This window comes from Lissotriton helveticus, chromosome 7 (genome assembly GCF_964261635.1).
Source record: "Lissotriton helveticus chromosome 7, aLisHel1.1, whole genome shotgun sequence".
In the NCBI taxonomy this organism is placed as follows: Eukaryota; Metazoa; Chordata; class Amphibia; order Caudata; family Salamandridae; genus Lissotriton; species Lissotriton helveticus.
The window spans coordinates 1,617,694,946-1,617,719,664 of NC_136068.1; the positions used below are offsets into that span (position 1 = coordinate 1,617,694,946).

General features: G+C 46.1%; 1 protein-coding gene across 2 annotated transcripts in view; it reads left to right on the plus strand.

Moving 5' to 3' along the window:
- Positions 1 to 24,719, plus strand: part of LOC144770613 (E3 SUMO-protein ligase ZBED1-like) — a 185,779-nt gene that overhangs the window by 22,290 nt on the left and 138,770 nt on the right. For both annotated transcript variants that reach the window (XM_078655295.1, XM_078655296.1), the window contains exon 2: positions 17,444 to 17,537. In XM_078655295.1, the coding sequence (XP_078511421.1) occupies positions 17,489 to 17,537 (49 nt within the window). In that variant the 5' untranslated portion in view covers positions 17,444 to 17,488. The remainder of the gene's footprint in view (positions 1 to 17,443; positions 17,538 to 24,719) is intronic.

The following is a 24,719-nucleotide window of genomic DNA, read 5'->3' on the forward strand; positions in this document are numbered from 1 at the left end:
TCCCCTTCCCGATACAGAAGCTAATTTTTGATAAGAAAACGGGGATAGGTGATGGCCTGACTATTCTGACTAACATGAGCAGCTTCCCAGGCATTAAAGAGGGTGTTATTATTAGCTTGGGCAAAGCGGAAGCTGCGGTCAACTATCCAAGGTTCCTGGGTGATAAGGGCTGGTACGGGGTTTTCCACTTTCCCTTTCTGCCCACCTATTTTGCTCTGGAATAGTGAAAGAAAACCCGGATTATCCACCCCTAGAATAATATCTTCTGGCAGAGAATCGATCACTCCTACTTTAACCGTACACAGGTCCTTCTCGAAGGGTGTCATGGTTACTAGGGCCAGTGGGTATGGCTTTACGTCTCCGTGCACACAACGGATATGAACTAGTGCCCCCGGGACATATTGTTTATGAAGGATGAGACTTTTCTGTACTACGGATTGATTACACCCTGAATCTAAAAGGGCTTTTACCACTTTGCCATTCATCCTTACACGTACATAAAAGGATGCTCCCATCTCAGCTGAATACAGAACCACTTTTGGCAGGTACCCAACTTCCATGGGCTCTTTGGCTGGACTTTTTCTGGAACACATGCGGGCAATGTGGCCCCAGTCGCCACACTCGAAGCACTGTGTACCCTGAACAGGTGGTAGGTCTATTCTAGTATGTTTAGGTCTTGAGGGGTCCGCCATGGGTTTTGTTTTCTTCTCTACTTTGGTAGGCGTAGTGGCTTTGTGCAGTTTATCTACGTCCCACCCCATAGTCCGGGGTTGTTCTCTGGCGTAGTTTGCGGCCATTTCAATGGCCTGTTCGACTGAGAGGTGGGAGTGCTGTTTTAGCCACCTTTGAGTAGCGTACGGTAGGGCCTCCATAAACTGCTCCAAATATATTTTCGCCATGAACTCTTCTTTGGTGCTAATGTTCGGTTGCAACCATTTGTCAGCAGCCAGTTTCAGGTGAAAAAACAACGTTTTGGGGTTCTCCCCAGGTGCCCCTCGTTCTTTCCGAAACCTGACTCTGTATGCTTCTGCGTCTAATCCAAGGTGATCCAATATCACCTCCTTGATTTCTTGGTAGCGTGCGTCTCCAGTAGGGTTGGCTACTTGGTAGGCAAACTGTGCTTCGCCGGCCAGAAGTGGTGCTAAAAAGAAGGGCCATTTGTCCTAGGGCCAGCCACATGCTCTAGCCACCCTCTCAAAGTTTAACATAAAGGAGTCCGAGATATCCCAGTCGGATTGGGAACGTGTACTCTTCTCTCCATAGGCACTGGAGCACCCGGGTCAGACGCGACTTTTTGTAAGAAGCTCTCTATATGCGCCGTTATGGTGTTTTGAAACAGTTCACGGTCTGCCTAGGCTGACGACATTTGTCTTTCGACAGCCCGCTCCAACTTCTCTTGTCCTTTAATCATGTGCTGTATAAGGCTGTCCATCTCAATTTGGCAGACGGACTGAGATGGATATCCCACTTCTGACACCAGTTGTGGCGGGATATCAGAGACAGAGTGTAGACTAGATCGTTTCAGAGAGGGTTTTATTTTTCCCAACACTTTTCTTTGTCTACTTGTCACTCTTTCTTTAGCAAAGGTTGCAGAATCCGTCATGATTTTCAGTGCGGGAGACTCAGGGAATGGTAGACCGGACTCTGCGTAATCTTGATAACAGCTGGTCCCCAGAGTCGGTTGCTCCGTGGTGGTAGCCGCAACCAAAAAGAAAAGCAAGGAGGAGGAGCTACGCAAGCATCCAAGATGGCCGCATAAGCTCCCGGCTCCGTCGACCTCCCTCGCTGGCGGACTTATCCTGAACTTCATCCTGACCTCCCGCCAGACTCCCGTGTGTCTGAATGGTTGCTGAGCCCAGAGGGGCAATCCCGGAGTTTTTATCGCCTTTATTGACGAAGTTACACCGTCTTTCATTTTTGGGCCTCCTCCAGTGTGTAAGCCGGGACCTCGAGTACTGACCCAGCCGGGTTTCAGTTGAACAACATCGGCCGCGGGTGCCCGGCAGAGTCCGGTCTCATCGGAGTGGAACATATTCTCTATCCCGGTGGTGGTTTTCGGTCCCTGCGAATACTGGACGAACAGCGACGAGACATGGTTGCCGCGGTGGGTGGGGGCCAGGTCCCGGGACCCTGCTGCAGCCCTCGGGGTCCGCGGGTGGGGCCCCCGCTCTCGGCAGTGGTGTAAAGGTAGCCCAGCCCGTGAGTCGCCAGTCGCTTCCGTCCACTCCGCGCCTGTTGGTTTCCCCGGAGTAGCCGGCCTCCGGAGCTGAAGATCTGCTTTTCTATCGCCCACGCGGAGATGGATCGGACGATGTGTGGACCGACCCTGGGGACCGTAATGGCCGCCTGCAAATGGAGGCTGCTTTTCACAATTTGACTGCACGCCTCGAGACTGTTTGTTTGAGACCGGACTCCAGCCTTGTGTTAGACCTGCAACATACGCTTACCCCCGCGACGCTTGATCTACCTCGAGAGGAGAACCCCGACTATGATCTGAACCTGGTGCCGATCGTGCCCGCACGATTACAGCGCTACGTTGCTGGAGCCCCTGAACACCTAGCAAGATCGGCAAAGTCGTCGCCCGCACAGGACTCACTTCTTCCTTCTCTTCTGCAGACCACCACTACTATTTTTTGGATTGACTTTCGTGTATCTGATGGACTTCGAGACTTAGTCTTTTTGACTCTTTCTGGCTATATTGATCTCCTTTTTCAACAACACTTTGACTCTTTTGCTACTATATTGGTTCTACTGGATGGGGTTTGTGCAATGGATCGGAAGGGCCAGGGCTGAATTTGACTTGAATTCGGTACGATGACTTTCTTTTGGCTCAGCTGGGTTGTTACTGTGGGAGTGAGGGCCAGATGGAATTCTTATTGTCTGGGTTTGGTGTGACTGCTATGATCGAAAAGGGATTTGCTGTCTCTGTGGTGCCGGGGGCTGGGCGGGATTGTCTTTTCTCTGTCGGTGGCTCCCCTATTGGTTTGCTTATTAGTCTGTTATAACTTGCTTAATACCGCGGTAGGGGATGTCTGCTTTTGGCGGGGGGAGGGGAGTCCGGGAGCCCGTATAGTTTTGTAATACATCTCCTCCTCCATCTTTTCCCTTCCCTGGGGTGTAGTTTAGGGGGCGACATGCACGCTGCTAGTGGGGTTAGGTCGTAGCCATCCGCAGGGGTGCAGGGTGGGGGGTTGAGGGGGGGGCGGGTTTATTTTTCCTTTATTTTGTTCTATGACCTTTCTATTTCCCTTTTCCCTTCTTCACAAGAGACGGGGCATCTTTTTGTCTCTCATATCCGGGTGTCGGATGTCCAATCTGCATATCCTGTATCCCTGGTGGGCGGGTTCTGATGAGGTTTGCTTATGGTTATCTGTATCGTATTGTTTTGCCTCAGCTCTAAGCTGGTATTGATATTTTTCGGATGCCTATAATTGTACTGTATTTCCTCAATTCATTCGCCCGTTCACCGCTGTACTATGTACCACCAAATGACACCCGATATGTACATTTTTACTCTTGTGTTATAATCAATAAAAATATATACAAAAAAAAAGAAAAGCAAGAAAGAAAGAAAAATCAGGACAGCCGTCCTATTATCTGGTTCCTAAACCAAGGACCGAGGGGGGGTGAAGAAAGCTACAACTCCAAGGTGCACAACGTGAAGAACACACGACGAAAGTGAGGGTCGGTGCTCGTGTGCTCGGGAGGGTGAAAAGGGGTTGTATTTACAGAGGGCGAGGGGGTTATGTACAAGGAGTCTCAATTAGAGGACGGGGCTTGGTGTTACACAGTCGGGCGATCTTTTCTTCCTACCCAGCCCGCCACCTTGCCCCGTACCTGTTCCAGCCACACTCCTCCCCTGGGAACGTGGCAGGGTGACTCGTGGGGTCGTTGGCCTCCTGGCGTCTCAGCGCTGCTCTCAGGTCCCGACCTTCTCTGCTTGCCGTCTGTATCTTCCTCAAAGCTCTGGTCTCTCACACTCGCTCTCCATTCCAAACCTTCCTCCTCACGGGTAACGCTGTACCTCTTCTTCCGGGGATTCCCTTTCTTTGACGGTCCGTGCGGGGTGACGCCATCCGAGGGTGGAGTCTCGTCCTGCAGGCAGTCTCAATTAAAGGTACCCGCGCTTTGTTCATCATCCGCGTTTAATAAAGTTTGCGTTTGTGGAAGCCATGTGTCCTGCTGAAGGGGACAAGAGGGGGTAAGATATGTTTTGCCGACCACCATTCCCGTACATCGTCAGATTCTTCTTGGCGCCGCCCCGCCCCGTCAGAAGTGTTATGGTAGATGTGTACACAATTTTAGATAAGTAAGTAAAGGATCTTGTAGAGCTCCCGAATGCCGAGGTGTCTTGGCACTGGATGTAGCTGTAAACGAGTAAAATAGGGAGATACCACATTATTCCTGTGGAGGGAATAGACAGATCTTAAGCCTCGTCTTAAACAGGGGTCTGGTAGGTTGAAGCTTGATGCTGACCGGCAGCTGTTTCCAGAGCTTTGACGCTTGTTTGGAGAGGCATCCACCTCCCCATCTAGCCTTCAAGATTTTGTGCCCCTGAACTAGACCTTTTTTGGCAGATTTAAGATTCTGCCGTGGGGAGTGCCAGTGGAAAAGTTTCTGTAGGTTCAATGACTCTCCACCATACAGCGCTTTGTGCACCAGGCATAGCGCCTTGAACTCGATGCGCTGCTTGACTGGACGCCAGTGAAGCACCCTGATGCTGCTAGAGATATAGTGGTATTTTGGAATATTAAGTAGCACCCACGCTGCTGCATTTTGCAGTGATTGGAGTTTTAACAGTTGGCGTTTTTCTACGCCAGGAAAAGGGCATTACAGTAGTCAATTTGAGAAAGAATTAAGGCGACTACAACAGATTTTCTGAGATCTAGTGGAATTAAAGGTAAAGTTTTGCGTAAGGTTTTAAATAGAAAAAGCAAGAATATGTCAATAGATTGATCTGTCCTGCAAAGTTTAATTGGGCATCAAACAGGAATCCTAAGAAATTTGCTTTTGCCGCAGGATTCGGACAGTGACCTGCTTCCACCGGCCACCAGGATTGGTTCCAGAGTGGCAGTCCATTTCCAAACTCCTTGACCTCTGTTTTGTCAGTGTTTAATTTCAGATAGTTCTGATGCATCCAACCCATGACATGTTTCAGACAGCTGTGAAATCTCGCCACGGTTTCCACACTTGAGGAGATGAAGATAACAAGTTGTGTGTCGCTGGCATATGATACCGACGAGAAACCGTGAGCCCTTATCAGCTTGGCCAGAGGCGTAACATAGATGTTAAATAATGTTGGTGACAGTGTTAAGCCTTGGGGAACACGACTGGGGAGGGAGAACGTCTCTGATTTAACATTGTCCCAGCACACCCTCTGTTCCCTTGCACTGAGGTACGAGGTGAGAAGGTTTAGGCCCTCCTCTTTGATTCCTATAGCCTTCAGTCACTGCTTTAATACTAGATTGTTAAGGTATCAAACACTGTTGATAGGTCAAATAGGTTTAGGATGGCCGTTCCTCTCCTGTCAATCTGCTTGCGTATTTCCTCCGTGGCCATGATTAGAGCTGACTCGGTGGAGTGCTGTGGTCTGAAGCTGTGTTAGGTGGGATCGAGGAGGTCATTGGTGTCTAGATAGCCAATTAGATCTTGGTTAATTGATTTCTCTAGGATCTTGGCTGCCAATGGTAGGCAGGATATGGGTCAGTAGTTTTTTTCCTCGGAAGAGTCAAGAGAAGGTTTCTTTAGTATGGGTCTGAGGAATGCTTTCTTCCAAGAGGCGGGGAAGGTTGCTGACCTGATGACATTATTCAAAAGTGGGGCTGAATGTGTGCTAATCTTATCCGAGGCCAGGTGTATTATAGCGGGGGGACAGGGCTCTGTCGGTGACCCTGATTTCGTAGCTAGTAACAGATTGTTTACTTTGTCCACTGTTATGAGTGAGAAGCTGGTCAACTGGCTGGCAGTGGGCAAGGTGGTGGAAACCACTGTTGGTGTTAACATGTGGGAAATGGGGGCTGGGATCCTGCCAGCCAATTCGTCATAGATCGTTCGGACGTTGGTCTGAAAGAAGTTGCCCACTTTGTCACAAAGGGTTTGATCAGGAGTGAATTGATTCTCCTGTTGCAGTTTGGATAAGGCAGTGGTTGTCTTGAAAATCTCTCTTGACGAGTTGTTTTTAGCAGCCTCAACTTTGCTTGTGAAGCAATTCCTTTGGAGCTTATATTCAGCTAATGCTGAATTATAAGTAAGTTTTTATCTTACTTGATATAATCTGCCCTCCATGCACGCTCTGAGCGTCTGCACTTAGATTTTAAAAGTTTAAAATCTAAGTTATACCAGGGGTCTGAAGCTTTGTTTCTCCTCTGTTTGTTTATTCCATCTGGGGCCAACTGATCCATAGCTGACCTAATCAAATCATTATAATTGTCAGCCGCCTTGTTGTTGTCTGGCACTAGCACAGGTGGACTTTTATCCAGCGTCTCCATAAGATCGTCTTTCTTGATTTTATGCCAGGATCTGAGTTTAACATGGGGCAGGTTCTTCGAGTGAGACATGCAATTCTTCAAATAGGATAGTTTGAAGAAAATGGCCATGTGGTCTGTCCAAGTTAAAGGTAATACTTTGTCCACTATAATAGGGTTGTTGGTAAAGATGCCATTGAGTGTGGTGAGCTTCATGCGTATGCTCTGAGATTAACTGTGTCAGTCTAAAACCTTCCATATTATCTAGTAAAGCGGAGGTGTCTGCATTTTTAACACTTTCTAGGTGAAAACGAAAATCCCCCAATAACGTGTTGGAGGCAGGATTCCATGAAGGTCTGTAGTCCTCCAATAAACAGGGATTTCGGCCCTGGTGGCCTTAAAAGAATTAGACCGGGGATGGACATTGTATTAGCAATTTTAATGTGAAAGGTCATAGCTTCCGCCCCAGGTAGTTGAATGGTCTCAAAGGTTGCTTTGAACCAAGGCCGATAGATGATTGCTATACACCCACCCTTTTGCCGTATCCCGTCTACTGTATCTAATGCATATCCCGCCGGTAATGCGATAATCCAGTCAGGCTCAGATGTTTTTTATTGGCCCAAGTGCAACTTTCATTTTGAATGTACGTTTGCATGATACTAGAAAGAAAAGATCTAACATTTTTGTGAAGAGGAACCTCTGATAAATGTCGGGTAGTTTATCCTTCTCCCTTTTGATATAGAACTTTTGATTAAACTGACATGGCCAGAACAAATTCAGCTTAAAAATACAAAGATTCTATTTAGGGAGTTACAGGAGCTACATTGGCTTTTGTGATCAAACTAAAGCACTGTTAAGCTTCACTATAGTGGAGTTCACTCGGCCTTGGAAATTTCCAAAGTACTTAATAGAACGTATAAGCAGAACATTTTTGAAGAAGGAAATACATAGGGAAAAACGGCTTGGCTGAGTAGCGAACAAACATCAACTAATATTACAAAAAGTATTATTGACACAATTTGGGGTTCCCACTTTTGTCTACATTTAAACTAAGCAGTTGACTTCGTTGATAACACAATCTTCAGAAATACTCAGGCCTCATGTATAGGATGTTTGTATGCATGTATATTTGTTGGGCAGTGTCTAATGCAACTGAGCAGTCCATGAGTGGTGGGAGTGGTAGGTGGATTGTGGGAGCAAAATTAGGATGTAAAACTTGCTTTTCGGGGTCCATATGAAAGCTTTGGAAGTCAGACGAGTAGGATGCAGTATACATTTATTTGAAGATTTATGGGGATCTTTGCATCTCTCTAAGTGTAAATCGGTAATGGCTCTGATGTTTGCTGGATCCCCCAAAAATTAATATTAACCGATTGTTGAACTTCAGCTTGTTACACAGAGGTTGTATCCACAGCTGACTAATCCTTGCCCCGGCATTAATTCAGCTGTTAACGACTGGCATCATATGTTTGTTTTTTTGTATCCTGCACTGAGCAAATACTGGCAGAGAATTTTTAATGAACTTGGGAATTAAATGAGTAGGTAGGTCTGTTTCCCCTATGGATGCTACGGCAGTTTAAGATTTGGATCATCAGTTCTCCTGTTAATAGGCAGATAAACAGTGCAGTCTTCATTTGCTTTCTGATAGACAGACCTCTGATGTATTTCATTGGAAGAATGACATCCCCCTCCTACCCTAGCGCTTTCCTAGAATGAGGAATAAAAGGCATTTTACAATTTTTTCCGAGCAATTATTGTATTTATGGAATGATTTAAGATGTAAATGTGTTAATAAAATGTAAATTGGCAACATTTTATTTAACATCGGTATGTTTAATTGTAAGAGAGTACTTTATTGCCCTTGGACTGTGCCAGTAAAATCTTTACACTATACCACGGCTCCATTTTCCCCTTTTGAATTATCATTGTAGGAAATATCTGGGGCACAGGCATAATGTCTTTTTATATATAAAAAAACACCACTTGATTTGTCAAGATACTTGTTGTGTAATTGCTACTACAAAGCCCTAGTAAAATCTATTTGGCTTCTCTCCCTGTATTTCTAATAATTAAACCTGCAAACTTTTTATATCCCGTAATTCTTGAACATCCTTTGTTGAAACTTAGAGCACAGCTACTTGAGTTTGGAGGCCCATATGAAGAAATTTTTTAAATAATCCTACTCTTAAGTTATTCAGTGCCATGGTACCTAACCAGATGTCCATAATGTAATAACATACTGCACCTCATGAGTGCCTCTTCTGTCTTTCAATCTATCTTTCTATTATATTACTACATTAAACAAATTCTTTGAATCACTGAATTCCTATGTCATTGATAAATCATAAAAAGCAAGTTGATCTGGCAGTGGATGCTAAAAGATCCATTCATGCTAAACTCTTTCGTTGCCTCTCAATCGACTTTGAAAGATACGTTTTGCCTCTTTCTTTCTTTCTTTCTTTCATCACTGACATTGAAGACATTCTCAGCAGTAGTAAAAACCCTCATGCTTTTTGCGTTCTGTACTAGTCTGTCTAATGCAACTGATATGATTGGAAATCAGCTACAAATTAGCAGTTCTAAAACTGAAAGTATTCTGTTGGATGCAGAAGAGGTGTAGCTCTCAGACCTCTGTTCCGTTGCCTGCCCCTTTTGGCCAGATATTGGCACCTGCAGTAAAACTAATACATTTAAGCTTTGGTTTCAAATAGGGGCATTTGTTGCTCGGGTGGGAAATGGCTATTAGTTTTTTCCACCAGATCAGGAAACTCAAACCTCTTCCTTCTAGCTAACAAAAAAACAAGCATTTACAATTAAATCGGTCTCGCCTTTGGAACCTCATATGTATTTAGCTATGCAGCATATTAGCCTGGGTGCCAAAACATCTACTGTTATTTAACATGGAGGGAAAGTAAGCACCAAACTGCTTGACACGCCAGGTATGGGAAAACATGGAGCGAAATATTGCTCTTCAGTGGGAAATGGTATAGTCCAAAGCTCTGTTTTTAATATAAAATTAGGGCCTTCGGTGGTCATATCATTGGAAATACAAGATTTGAAAAATATATTATTGTTTACAGGTGCTTGTGGAAGACAATTTCTATGGACTGGAATCTAGAAAATGCTAAAGAGATTCTGATAGTTTTCTGACCTCTGCTGGTCGTTTTCTATCAAGAAAACTAAATAGAGGCTGTTGCCAGAAAAAGAAAGTCCCTCCGCAGAAAGCAATTCTGGTATTTTACTGACTTCTACTGGTCGTTTTCTATTAAGACAGTTAAATAGAGGCAGTTGAACTGAAAAAAAAGTCCCTAAGCGGAAGCAGACCAGTCCTAGGGATGATCTCCAGAGCCCACAAGGTACATACACATATGTATATACTAAAGTATATACAAGAGTTCTCGAATGCTCGGACCATGTTTAGAGGCTTGGATGACTGGATTAACTCCTTGTGAAGGAAATGTTGGACTTGGCCCAAACTTTTTGTCTTCTCCCTCCTTGTTTTCTGAATCTGTTTTTGTTGGCTTTACTACATGCACCCATGGCCTCTAAATTAAATTCTACTAGTGGGGCAACCACCCTAATTGTGCAACATGCTTAAATAGCTTTGAAAACATGCCTCAGGTCTGTGATTGCAGCCTGTGTGTGCAGTGTTAAACTGCCATTTCAACCTGGCAAAATACTCCTTTTGCCAGGCCTAAACCATCCTCAGATGAGGAAGAACTACTATGCTGCTTTGCTGCAAGAAGGACTGCCACTCTGCTGCAATGCTGTGGTGCTCGGCTGCCTGAGTGAATAACTAGAACTGCATCTTGAACCCAGGACGACCAGAGTAACTTCAAGGGACAGTTGACTAGCTTCCTGATCAGAACCTCTGGGACAGAACAGGCCTGTACCTTTAACCCAGTATCTGGACTCTTCCAGCTGTGAGTTATGACCCCCGAGTGGTGCCACCACAGTCCTGGACCCTTGGAAGTGGGCCTGAAGGTGCTCTGCCAGTCCATCATTGGTCCAGCAGAACGGATGTATTGTCTCACAAGGCTCCGCATTCCTGATTAAGGACTTCTTATCATAGCCCCTGGGAACCACCGCTGTCTGACCTCGCATTGCTACCGCAGCTCCTTGGAACTGCCGCAGAATGACGCTTCCTCGACACGGGACTTCACATCATTCCGCAACCAGGATTTAAAGTACTTTTGTTCAGCTGGCCATACTTGGTCCCTGTATCTGGCCCGCGCTATATTGCAGTCGGCCTGAACTTGTGACTTTGTCCTGGTCTGTCATGACCAGATAATCACAGTTGACGTTTTTTGCTATTAGGCACTATTTCTACTTAAAACTTTGAAATTGCGTATCTCCGGTTCTACTGATTGGATTTTAGTTTTGGTCTCACATACTTTATTCAATTTTGATCTATTTTTCCAAATTGGAATGAGATTTTTCTTGTGTTGTTTTTATTATTTTTATTTATTATTTTAATTTGTGAATTGCGCGACTACTCAACAGAGTGTCCCGGCACTGGCAAAGGGAGAAACAGGCCACTGGACCAGAATTAATGATTAAAGAGAGAGGTTTTGAGTTTCTTCTTAAACAGTTCAAGACTGTCTACTAGCCTCTGGGACAGCGGAAGACCGTTCCACTCACGGGGCTCCAAGTAAGCAAAAGATCTCCCACCCATCCGAAGACGGTTACAACGAGGGACCATTGCCATATGAGTAGAAGAAAAACGAAGAGTGCGAGCCGAGACTTTGGGAGTAAGTCTCTCCTTAAGATAGGGAGGACCCGCCCCCTTCAAGGATTTGTTAGGGACATCTCCAAAGGTCACAATTTTCACTTTCTTGGGATTGCATCTGAGGTGGTGCAATTCCAACCACTGGAAGACACCGGAGAGGCAATTGGCTATCACTTTATCATCTAAATCCTTGTCTTTATCACATGAGAACAACAGCTGTGTTGTCTGCATATGAGACCACTTTAGCGCCAAGAGACTCTGCCAACGTTGCAAGAGGGGTCAAATACACGTTGAATAGTGTGGGGCTGAGAGCTGATCTCGGTGGCACTCACACCCCCAGAGGCCTGGTCTGAGCTGTAAACTGAGGCAGCCGGACTTCTATGAACCGCTTGTCCAGAAAGGATACCAGCCTCTTGTGGGCCCGATGTCTAATTTCTATTTCATATAGTCGTTCCAGCAGCTTATGATGAGGTACTGTCAAACCTGCTGTAAGGTTGAGCAATATCAACATTGCTTTTCCTCCCCTGTCCAAGACTCTACAGATGAGCTCCGTCACCTCCAGAAGTGCTGTTTCAGTGCTAAATTTAGGGCGGAAGCCAAGTTGCGTGTCATGAAGGATTCCGTTGGCCTCCAGGTATATGGACAATTGGTGGTTCACTTCCTTCTCCAGAATTTTGGAGAAGGCCAGGAGCTGTGAAATAGGCCTATAGTTAGTAACTAGCTTAGGATCTGCTGTAGTTTTTTTTGGCAGAGGCAGAATGTTTGCTTTTTTCCACATACAAGGAACCATCCCTGATGCCAAAGAGGAGTTAAAAGTATGGTTTATTACCAGGTTAATTGTAGATGCCACCATATTTAGAACTGAGACCGGGCAGGGAGCAAGAGGGAAACCAGATTTAAAACTTTCTGATGATGCTAAGGACTGAGTCAAGGGGATAGGGATAAATGTGTTTAAGGTTGGATACGTTTGGGGAGAGGGAGCGAATCTGAGGCCCCGGATTCTGAGCCCTGGGAGCAGCAGTCTCAAAGCTTTTTTTAAGTGACATGATCTTATCATGAAAAAATAGATCGAGCTCCTTCACCACTCCATTGAGGCAGGGCAAGCTCTCGAGGTGACCACCGGTCGCATGAATGAGTCGACTATTTTAAAAATATCTTACTTTATTATCTGCTTCCACAACTCTAGTCTCAAAGAAACCTTTTTTAGCGAGATGCAGTTTCATTTGGTAAAGCTTTAAGGCAGCTTTATAGGCAATTTTATCTTCATTGGAGTATCTTCGTCTCCATATTCTTTCCAGCTTCTTGCACTGGTTCTTACAAAGATTTAGGCCTGTATTATACCAAGGGGAATTTTGGCAAGCTCTAGATTGAGAGGCCTTCTTTATGGGTGCTTTTGCATTCACCGTCTCGCTAATCCAATTGTTCAGTTGGATGGTGTTGCAATCTACGTTCCCTGTCATAACTGGGGCAGAGGAGAGTAAGGCTTGATTAATAGCCCCCGGTTGTCATTTGTTATAGGCCGGATAAGTGGCCGGGCCATTCGTGTTATTTATGGGTGGCTTACTGTACATCTGAGCCCATGTAAAGGTAATCAGATCGTGCTGGACACAGTGGTAGCAGAGTTCAGCTTCGAGAAGATCTGATCAAGAGTATGGCCAGCCAGATGGGTTGGTCCAGAAACCTCCTGTTTCAGTCCCAGTGGGTTCATAATCTCCTGTAAGGCCACGGTTTCTGACCCTGTAGCGTTATCTAAATGCCCGTCTAAACTCGTTGGGCTATATGGACAACGCATTAGCCCTGATCTCTTCTTTTCTATCTGATAGGATTCAATCCGTTGCCATGGGCATGTATAATTCCGCATCTTTCACTCTCTCATGTGGGGTCCCTCAGGGCACTTCAATGATCCCTACACTCTTTAATGTATATGTATCTAAACTGGCCGCATTAATCAGATCCTTCGGGATGGCTTTAACATCCTACTCGGAAGACACTCAAATTGTCTTGTCCATCTGTAAAAAATGGCATTCCGCCGGTAACAAGATTTGGAGATTGCATGCTGGCAGTCAACTCCTGGATGAGTTTGCACTGCCTCAAGCTTAATTTAGGAAAAACAGAGGTAATCCTGTTTGGGAATTACTCCCCTAACTGGTAACAGATCTGGTGGCCAGACGAGTTGGGAGCATTACCCATTCCAGTCACCAAAGCAACAAATCTTGGAGTGATCATAGACGAGAGACTAAACTTTGAAGCTCAAGTCAAAGCAGTCGCATCAGCCAGTTTTTTCTACTTAAGATGATCAAGAAAATTCTACCTCTGATCCCAGTAGGCAGCAGGAAAATAGTGATTTACTCTCTAGTCCTGGCTAAACTGGACTACTGCCATGGACTTTCTCTCGGAATGCCCGTGAAGCAGCTACATAGATTGCAGATGATCCAGAATGCAGCTGCAAGGCACCTGCTGGGGATCCCTAAGTTTCAATCAATAGGCAAGCATCTTGGAGACTGCATTGGCTCCCAGTCAAGGGTTTCATTAAGTTTAAGGCCTTGTGTGTCATATACAAGGCACTTCATTGTACCGGTCCTCAGTTTTTGAGACAATCCCTAAACTGGAACTCCCCAAACAGAGGTCTTTGGTCTGAAGGGGCAAAGCTAATGCTCTCTCAGAAATTCTGTAAGGCTAATTGGGGTGGTAGAAGCTTCACTGTGGGCGCTATGAAACTCTGAAACACCCTCCCTTCCTCCATCAGAAATCTTCCATCCTTAACATCCCTTCGTTAAAGCCCTTAAGACCTGGTTATTTAATGAATAGTGCACTAGCCTGCTTCCGGCTTCTTCACGCCAAGACACGTTTTTTGGTATTCGTGCGCTGTATACATTTCAATATCATAATATAAAGGATATGAATCATACTTTTTTTGCGTTTGTTTTGTGATTTGAAGATGCCTTTTTTATTGCCCTTGGCCCCTCTTCCCCGGTCTCTTGATCCTCTGTATGTTATCTGAATATTGATTGCCAGTATTTTAACATCTCTTTTACGTTTCTTTTTCTTTTTAACAAAGTTGTTTAAAAAATATTAGCTGGAGTAGTTATTACTCTTTATTGGTTTATATATAGTTCCCTTCTAACTATTTAATTTCCTTTATCAGTGTATTCTTCAAAAGTTCCTTGGTTCCTGACATTAAAAGCCATAGCTAATCCTTTTAATTGTCGCTTTCAGCACTTCCAAAATTGCAAACACGTAGGTCTCCCCACCTGATTTAGTGTAAAGAACTCAACTAGTCACTGATAAATACCTCCTCAGTTTTACAACATCGTTCAGGACGTACCTGTGTACTCTCCGTCAAGCGTTGAGCTCTGCTTCAGTGCAGTCTCCGGTCAGCTATGGCCAGATATTGGAATGAATCTGACATCCGATTTAAAGGGGTTGTCTGCTGAGTTCAGTGACTTGGAGTCAGTGTAATTGAATTGAACCGGTGCTTTGTCAGAAATCTTGAGTGTACCGAAAAGTTCTTGCAGTGTGCTGTGATCAGGTATTAAAACCACAGTTTCACATCCATGATGGCGCTGCTATAAATATCAGCTCGAGGACCTACTTGTAAGTACAGAGCAGGCTATATTCCCAGACATTTCCGCAGTGACAGTTAATAGGATAAAACTCGGAAATACATTTATTTCCATCTGGTTCGTGTTTAGTTGAAGCTCATTGATAGTGGCTATACTCTGGGACAGTTATTAAGACATTTAAAATCCTAGATGGCCAATTATGAAATTAGAATCTGGGGACGTTTGCATCCCATATGACCAATGTACAGTTTCACTGCTCATTTTGGTATTAACGTTTCTATTTTAATCTTCGCTTTTCAAAAGGTAGTTTGGTGGAACATTTAAGGCTTGGAACTCAAATGCCTTATGGCATAAAGTAATAACTCCCTATTCTCTTTTGATGAATCAATGACTGGAGGCTCCTCCTATGATGTGTCCATGGTGTGCTTAGTTACCTTCAGAAGTCTTATGGTTTTGTCAATAGCATGTTACAAAAAATACTCCCAAGCACTGGCTTATTGGTTCCTGCTTTGGTACTGCCATTCAGTGTGCAAATATTTCGCCTAATATTTGATTGTATCATTTCAAGTATTAGGATGGCTGTTCCCTAACTGTTCAAACAGGAATATTTGCACTGCTAGCACATCTACTGGTGCTGGTCTACTTGCTTTTTAGGTCTCACCTAGCAAACGCAGCGAATGCGCTGCTTCCCCTTGGCGAGACTATTGTTGTCAGTTTTGTGCGCGGAGGGAGACAAACAATGTGCACGCCCAGACAGGCGATGTGCAAGCGCATGGTGTCTCCTCTCTGGCTCACACGCTCCCACCACGCGCTCACATGCTCCCACCGCGCGCTTGTTTAAGAGACATGCACGCGTGTGGCTCACAGCGTGATCACATGTCCTACTCGCTTGTTAATGTATGTAAGGAATCATGCCATAGAAGAGCAATGAGCGCCTCTTCTATTCCTAAATGCTCCTGGTTCAGATACTAGGCAGTACAAAATGGCTGAGCTGAGAGAGGGCAAATGTCTGCCAGTGGGTTAAAACGCTACACAAATGTTGCTAAAAATGCTGCTCGAGACAGACCGAAGCAAGCAGATCTAAAGAAGGGGAGGGGATACGGACCCTATTCAGGCAAGCCATACAGCACAATAACAAAAGGACAACTGAAAGCAACCAAGTCTGCTCAGCGTGACGTTGTGCAGCCATGGGAGTGAAGAGCCAAGTCAGCAGCCTTCCCCCAACTCACGCTCCCCGCGCACAGGCCCCACCCAGCCGGGGGAGTCAACGGAAGCAGCGCTCATGCCTCGTGGAGTATGGCCTGCCGAATCCTAAGCGTCAGGGTCCCCACACAGTGTGGTATAGAAGCGGCAGGTCTGAGAGCACCTGGTCGTCATGGAGGGCGGTATGCAGATGGCCGTCATGGAAGGCAATACGCGCAGTGGAGAACGGGATTCCCCCAGCCTGGTGAAACAGGGAGGCCACGAGTCCCAATGAGGTAAGTGTTGGGTAAAAGGGATTGGACATACCTCTTAGCAGTAGTCCTCTGACCCTGAGGCCCCCAGCGCATCAAGTGCAGACCAACCAGCCTTCACTGCACAATGGGAATCAGGTAGCCGATGAGGGGGCTGGATGCTTAACACTGTCACACAACACTAGGGGCAGTTCAAGGAGCCGTTGAGGGGGCTAGCAGTTTCCCGATATTGCCGTAGGTCGCCATCACCAATGTGATCAATAAGACCTTCACATCTAAGCGCATTGCAACCCACCTCCACAGTGCATCCGAGGCTTCAGTAGATGCAGAAGCCAGCTGTCCTCTGCTATCAAGAGAGATCTAGGGCAGCACCTTTGCTGTGATAATACACAGGTCCAGGCAGCCCGGGCCATCATCACAGTTAAGTCCTCATCAAGCAGGGTCGGACATCCGGAAGGTAGTCTGGCTTGAAAAATCTTCATTACAGTACAATTACTTCACTTCAGAATGCGGACGGCATAGGGCATACAGGGATATGCACCAATGGTGATTGTTGCCAACTGTCCAGTTTTGCAGGGACAGTCTGGCAAGTTGGAGACTGTACCGGGTAATTTTGTTGCAGAAACTGTTCCTCTTTATTACACACATATATGCAAACAAGAAGTTTCTTTCTGCTGCAGGCCTGTGCTGCAAAATGTTCCAGGAAGTTTTTTTTCGAATGTCGGAAACTATGCATTTGTGGCTCTTGTCACCATTCTACATTTCTGGGAGCCACAGCAGGATTGGTATATGCCAATAGCAGCACAACAGGCAGATATCCTGCCACATTTCTTAGTGAATCCAAATTATGATAAGATCTGTGCCTGTACATCCTTGCCACCAAGTGCTCAGTCTGCACGGGTGACACTAAAGAGAGCAAGCATTTTCAATGCAATAGGTCTCACATTTATGACAATCTCAAATGCGAGACCTATTGCATTGTAAATGCTTGTTAGTTTCCTGGCCGGTAAACTAGACTAGATGTGAAAGGTAAGCTATGCAGGTACAAAGGTCTGGAGGAATCCGGCTGCTTCCCAGGCCCCTTTTTTAATGTTTTAATGCACAATTGCATGAAATGTGTAATGATGAATATTATTCACACATCATACTTTATAGAAACTCAAATGTTTGCTTTATAATATGAAGTATTGAGTTGATTTGTTTTTAGTGTTTATAGTGTTGCCTTCATTACAGCTTTCAGAGAACCCTCGTTCACAAGTGGTGTGACGTGAGGGAGAGATGCAGGTTGCTGAGGAGGCCTGTGCACAGTTGGAAGACGAGTTGCTTTGTAAGTTTATTTTTTATTAAGCACGTTTCTTTTGCTTATACTGAAGCCACTTGATCTGTCAGTCAAGTGCAGCGCCTGAGGCAGAAGAATTGCAGGTGGGAAAATCTGTTGCAAAGTTGAAACATGTATTTATGTAACATTTAAAAAAAACACAAAATAGTAGAATTATGGCTCTTGTCTTTCACCATTGTGTTCAGGATGCATGCCTGTCCCCGTATGCGGTCTTGGGAGAATCTAGTGGATTCCATTGACTACAAGTTTCCTTCTGTGCCAGATTGCGTTGATCCGATCTCGGCTACCTCTCAGTCACTTTTTGACTGGGTTTTTTAGGTTTCGCCTATTATCATTTGCTTGCGAATGTAATAGGCGAAAATTCAAGGGCTTGATCCGACTCGTGAAACCACTGGCGTTTCTTCACAGTGCATGTGAGTCTGTCACCACGTGACCACACAAGCACGCGCATCTCCCTCCCCACATCAAAGGCATCAGCTTCCCTCCCACAACTTCCCCCGCTCGGCCGGCCTCTGCAATGTTCTCCTCCCCTAATTAATCACTTCACGTTTCACGGCCGCAGGCCATGACTCGACAGTCCTGCCCTGCTTTAACTCCCTCCCCCTCCACAGCATCGCATATTTTCAAAAAATGACTAAAAACACATTTGCAAATAATTGGAATTTGTGTTGCAGGGTGCTGTTTCTTGATGACAGAATCTCGCATTGTTGACAGTTTTATTAAGCACAAACTCGACCAACGTAATTGGAGTGCTTTACTTGTCCTAAAATGCCGTGTTGCCTGTCCCTCGAGCTTGCCGTTTTTTTTTTCTCCGGTACCGTCCCTCCTCCCCCCTAATTACATCACTGTTCACGGCCCGGCTCGCCCTGGCTCTCTACTTCCCTGGCTCTGCCTTGTTAGAATATTCCACAGCATCGCATATTTTAAAAAAAGCGCTATGCTTAAATTATGTCTAAACACATTTGCAAATAATTGGAATTTGTGTTGCAGGGTGCTGTTTCTTGATGACAGAATCTCGCTTTGTTGACAGTTCTTTTTGCAGTTATAAAACTCGACCAACGTAATTGGAGTGCTTTACTTGTCCTAAAATGCCGTGTTGTCTGTCCCTCGAGCTTGCCGTTTTTTTTTCCGTTTACTGAGGTCATGAAATAAATGTTGTGTCCTCTATTCACACTTTACATTGTGCCCCCTAGCGCGAGGGTTATATGTCAGCGTGCTCACTAGAGTTAAAGGAATGTTTACAATATACTGGAAACTTTGACTGCGCCGGCTCTAAACCGTTTCAGATGTTCAGGTGGAGCACAGAGCGAAACAGCTGGTGATTTTTTTCACTGAGGCGCAGAAAAGCAGTCTTTGAGGCACAAATTACACTCGAATATTTTCTGTCATTTGAGCTCACCGGGGTACCTCAATCACAGGATTACCTTTTATTACACGATACCAAGGTTTATACCTACATAATTTTCAATCTGATTTCAGTCATCCAAGAGGGGAAAGAGCGTCCTCAGCAAAGCTCTTCAATGCGAGGATATGGAATCCCTCGAGATTTGGGAGCACGTTTCCGTAGAGTTCCAGCTCCACAAACCGCAAGATGTTTCCCATTCCTGCAGGTACAGTTCTCCACATCCACACTTTTTCGCACCCAACAGGAGCGAATGCAGGTAAGCGCGCCTTCAGCAGTAGGAAGCATTCCATACTCATGTCATGGCTGTGCAAACAGCAAGATGCAATGTGCCAACAATAAAACGAAATCTTTTAACTAAGCAATCCTGGGACAGACAAAATGCAAATAATGCAACGGGCCTCACCTGAGAATTAGTAGCGCTGTCCAATAAGAATACGAGACTAGCAGCCTTAAAGGAAGAGGAAGTTTAAGGGAGGACCAGATGAGGGAAACAATTTTTAGTTTTTTTTGTTTTGCGGTTTTATATAGGGCGAACTCGACCCCAAGGTACTGGAGCGCTTTACATGAGCACCAGTTACATTACAGAACAACATATTAATTTTTAGGGTTCGCCTAAAGGCGTTCCCCTGCGTTGTCTGAGAAAAGTACTGTGCTTAAAGAAAAAAAACAAGCACTGGCGTTGCCAATAGGTTAACACATTTGGAAAGTTGGAGCTATTGGTTTTGTAAATGACATTTTATATTTATATATTGTTATTGATAATGCCAATAACGATATATAAATATAAAATGTCATTTACAAAAACCAATAGCTCCAACTTTCCAAATGCGAAACCTATTGGCAACGCCAGTGCTTGTTTTTTACATTTAGGTGAACGTTTTGATAATTTGCATCTGGTGGGAAGGCATATTACCCAAGAAGCCAGTTGGTTTCAAGCCATGTGGAGCCTGTCACAGGCAAATGTCGGTGATAAACACCCACTAGATGTGTTCGTGGTGTTTGGAACAGGACCACGACTCCAAGACCTGCAAGGATTGCCACGCCATGCACCCCAAGGCGCTGAGGGAGTGCTTCCTCAAGCTCCTCGCCGCCGGACGTCGGTCGACTCTGTAATGCTCTAGGTACAGTTGGCGCAGAAGATTCTAGGACTTCGTGGAGCCATCCTGCCGTTCGTCACCGCCCTCTGTCGTTGGAGAAGTCTGGTAAGTCCCACAATCGCAAGACATTGAAGAAATCGAAGAGGTGTTCGACTTTGCCGCATTAGTCGAAGTCTTCCGAAGAGACGCCGGAGGGTTGGCCCTCCCCGTCATCAGAGCCTGATCTTGGATCCATCCGACGCTTCCCCGATTTTCCTGGAGTCGGAGCTACCTCCTTTCAGCTGAAGGAGTTTTATGAGACCATGCACCTTATATTTGGGCAGCTCTGCCCCTCTGGAGTGCCCTGAGTCCCCAAACCATGAGAGGGTCCTTTACTGGACCCATGCCGACAGGTTCACGCTGATGCACATCGGTCCCCATGAATCTGTTGCTGGATCTGGAGCAGACCTGCTGGTGAGACAGAGACCTTCCCCGTCGCCTGCTCCAGTGTCCACCTCCCCCACCCTCTTCCCACAGGCGGTGCAGCTCCAGTCGTTATTAGCAACTCTGACATAGAGCCGGATGGGCGTTGCCGACTCTGGCACCGACCGGGTCCATGCTTTCTGGAGCAGACCAGAGCCAGTGCCTTGATCGACCTGGAGAGGGAGACAAATGGGAGAGGTCTATAGACCCTTATGGTTACCAGTTCCTTGAAGAGGAACAGGACTACTTGTATGAGGAACTTGGCAGAGCTCAGTGGGTTAAACACCTCACCTCACCTGACTCTGGCCTGGTCTCTCCTCCTACCGTAGTTACGAAGGAGGTAGCCTCTTTTGCAATGATGGTGCATAGGGTGGCTGAGGTCTTGGACCCTTAGTTGCCCCCAGTTACAGTCAATATGAATGTCTTGACTGAGGTGCTTTAGCCAGGAGTCTTCCCCTCTGAACCACAACTCTCCTCCAATGAAGCCCGTACAGATATCCTACTCTAGGCCTGGTCCATGCCCTGCACAGGGGCTCCTGTGCATAGGACGATTGCTCATTGCCCCATTCCTTGCCCAGCACCCCACCCAGAGAGCCTGGTGATTCAAGCCTTCACTTCCAGAATTAACCCCGGCTCCACTGAATAGGGGATCCAAGAGGCTGGATAACTGGCAAGACAATGTTGTCTTCCGCCAGGCTAGCACTGCATTTGATGAAGACCACATTCCTCTTGGGACGTTATTCTCATACGATATCTGACTCTGTTGCGCAGGTGCTGTCTATAGTCTTGGAGGAGGCCCGAGCCATACTCGCTGATATCGCTGATGGGCGAGATGCAGCAAAGTTCACCATATGATGTGGGCTCAACACTATTAACTCACTGGGCAGAGCGATTTCATGGACCTGCCCTTCGATGGCTCTTTGAAGAGAAGGCGTAATCAGCACTGGAGCTCTTTAAGGTCAGCAGAGCGACAGCCTTGTCAATGGCCCCTTGCTAACCCACTCCCTGCCTTTTGTCCTTTTCATGGCCACTGAAGGGGTCTCCAGCCACCACTGCCAACAAGCTTTCCAGCATTTTTGCGGCTGAGGGTACGTGTCCCATAGACCATGTCAGACAGGTGGTCAGAGATCGAGTCGGTCCACCACCCCCCCCTTTCCCAGCAGCTGCTGCCTCCAAGTATCTTTAGTTTGCCCTCCGACCATCATGGGCATCGAATGGAAGCAAGGATACGCTAGTACCTGCCCCACTGGTGGGCAGTGACAGAACACTGGCCACCAGTGGGGTACTACAGATCGTCCAAAGGGGTTACTTCCTCTCTTTTGTGACTACTACACCCATGACACCCACTCACGATCGGCTGACGGAGTACCATCTCTCCTTGCTTGGTCAAGAAGTGCAGGGTTTCTTGGCAAGGCATCAGAAGTAGGTTGAGGTTGCTTTTCCTGCTACTTTCTGGTGCAGTTTGTCCTATCCTTGACCTGCACTTTCTCAACCTCTTCTTCTTGAAAAAGGAGAAGTTCAAAATGCTTAAGCTAGCCCAAGTTCTTTCTTCCCTAGACCCAGCAGACTGGATGGGTGCGTTGGCAGAATGCATATTTCCGCATCACTGTCCTGCCTGCCCACAAACATTACCTGCAGTTCATGGTGGGACAAGAGCACTTTCAGTTTGCTGTGCTCCCTTTCGACCTTACTAATGCCCTCGGGTGTGTTCATGAAAGTGATAGTGGTGGTTGCAGCTCATCTTCGGAGGTCGCAGGTTCCAATCTTCCCCCTACCTCAACTATTGGCTGTTGAAGGAGGGCTTGCACCAGGGAGTCGCCTCTCACCTTCAGACGACAGCAAACCTCCTGCACACTCTGGGGTACACTATCGACATGCCATAGTCACACCTGACTCCCTTTCAAGACGATATTCTATCGCAGCAATAGGAAGGGTTCTGCACTCGAACCTGCGCACCCTCCACCATCATGCGTGGAGATTGAGCAGCGACATTTGGCATCTATCGATCTTCATCCCGTAGCCTGTAATGTTATTTCGACAGCCAGGTGTCCTCCGCCTAGATGGTTTACGCATGCTGCTAGGACAAGTTTGTGTCATAGTGTGCTTTCCACAGTGTTGACCCCCTTTCATTCACCTTTATCTAAGGTTGTCTTGTTTGTATTGTCCTTGGCCCAGAAGGGCTCTGCTCTGGGCACAGTTATGGGTTATCTCTAAGCCATTTCACCATTATTGCAGTTGCTAGACCTACCTTCTCTCTTTATATCAGCTGTTGTGGCTAGGTTCCTTAAAGGCCTACAACAAATGTTCCCCCCTACGCCATTCGTTATGCCTCATTGGGACCTAAACCTAGTGCTCACTTTTCTCATGTGTACACCATTCGAGCCTCTACACAATTGTCCTCTTAGGCTCTTGCCATTAAAAACTGCCTTTTTAGTGGTCGTAACTTCAGCCAGGAGGGTCAGCAAATTCCGGGTGCTTTTTACGTACCCTCTTATACCACCTATTTTTTGGACAAGCTGCCATCTTCCTTCCGAAGTTTGTGACTCCATTTATGTAGACCAGAACATCACCCTACCTACCATATTTGCTCTGCCTCATCCCTCCAAAGAGAATGAGAGACTCCACCGTCTGGACCCAATTAGAGCGTTGTTGTTTTACTCTGACCGCACAAAAGAATTCCATGTAGACGGTCAACTCTTCCTGGGCTATGTAGGAGCAAAACAAGTGATGACAGTGCATACAAGGACCATGTGGTGATGTACTGTTCTCTGCATTAGGATCTGCTATGCATAAGCCAAGAAGAAACGCCCTGAGGGCTTGTGAGCCCACTCTGCAGGGGCTAAGGCTGCAACGACTGCATTAGCACGCTACGGTCCGGTCCTGGACATCTGTTCGTCAGCAATATTGTCGTCGCTGCCAGCGTTCACAAACACTACTGCCCGGACAGTCTGGTTCGTTGTAACTCGCACTTTGCCTGTTTGGTCCTGCAGGTCTTTCTGATTTAATTGACTTAACAGTCTCACCTATTGGGAGATATTGTTTGGGAATCTATTCAAAGGTAAGGAATCTACAACTAGAAGTGTCTATCAGAGGAACAAGTTACTTACCTTCGGTAATGCTTTATCTGCTAGACCCTCTATCTAGGCACAGACTCCTTACCGATCCTTCCTGCTCTGCAAACCGATTACGGTATAGGGAACACCCTTTTCAGGGCCTTAGCTTATCACACCAGTGGTCAGTGGCTACGAGCACAGAAATTTGCAATAGTAACTGATGTAAGAGTGCAGAAGTTGTGTCTATATATGTATTGCACACGTCATATCCGGTGTAGCTGACACAGAGCGCTGGGGTACTGCTAGAAAATCTTTCGGATCCAGTCTGACTCCTAGGGATATTCTAAGGTAAGGAAGCTGTGGCTAGATAGTCTCTGCCTGATAAAGCGCTACCAAAGGTAAATACCTTATTTTTGCAACCATAAAAACTCTTATATTTTTGTGTACTATTTCCATTTTGTGAGTATGACCAGCCTTTCTGACTTGCAAACTGGGTTTTGCAATCTATTCCTAATCACAATTAGCAACGTGTGTTATAGTTATAGTAAAGTGATCATAAAGCAACAGAAGTACTGCTACCAAAACACCACATAATCTCTTCAAATGAATCCGTGGTTGGATCTTTTCCAAATTGTGAGTCGCAATCGCTTTTAGGTTTCGCCTGGCGTCCACTGCGCAGCAGTGTTCGCGCAGGCGAAATCTTTTGAGCTTCAGTAGGGGGCTTTAACCCGCCTCTCTCTTCCATTGGCTAGCTCCATAAATGGAGGCTAGCCATTGGAAGAGAGATCTGTCACAAATTCTCGGAGCAGATTTGTGGGCGTTCCGGTGATTTTTTTCGCTCTCCCCCCCTTTTAGAACATCATGCGGCGGTGGGCGGATGTTTTTTTTTTTTTTTCTTCAAAGGTTTTTTGTTCTCATTCCTCCGAAGATGGCCGCCGGGCAGTAGCCTTCATGGCGTGGTCCGCTTGAACACCTGAGCAGCCGACACAATGGACAATTCAAAGACCCCAGGAAGGCGGGGGCGAAGGGCGGCCATTTGCGCGCGGAGCCCGGGCAGACATCGGTAATGTATTCATTGCCCTGCTGTGTGGACGCCCACACTCGTTCAGAGCCTCCGTAAACAGCGCTCCCCGTGACAAGGAGTCACTCTCCT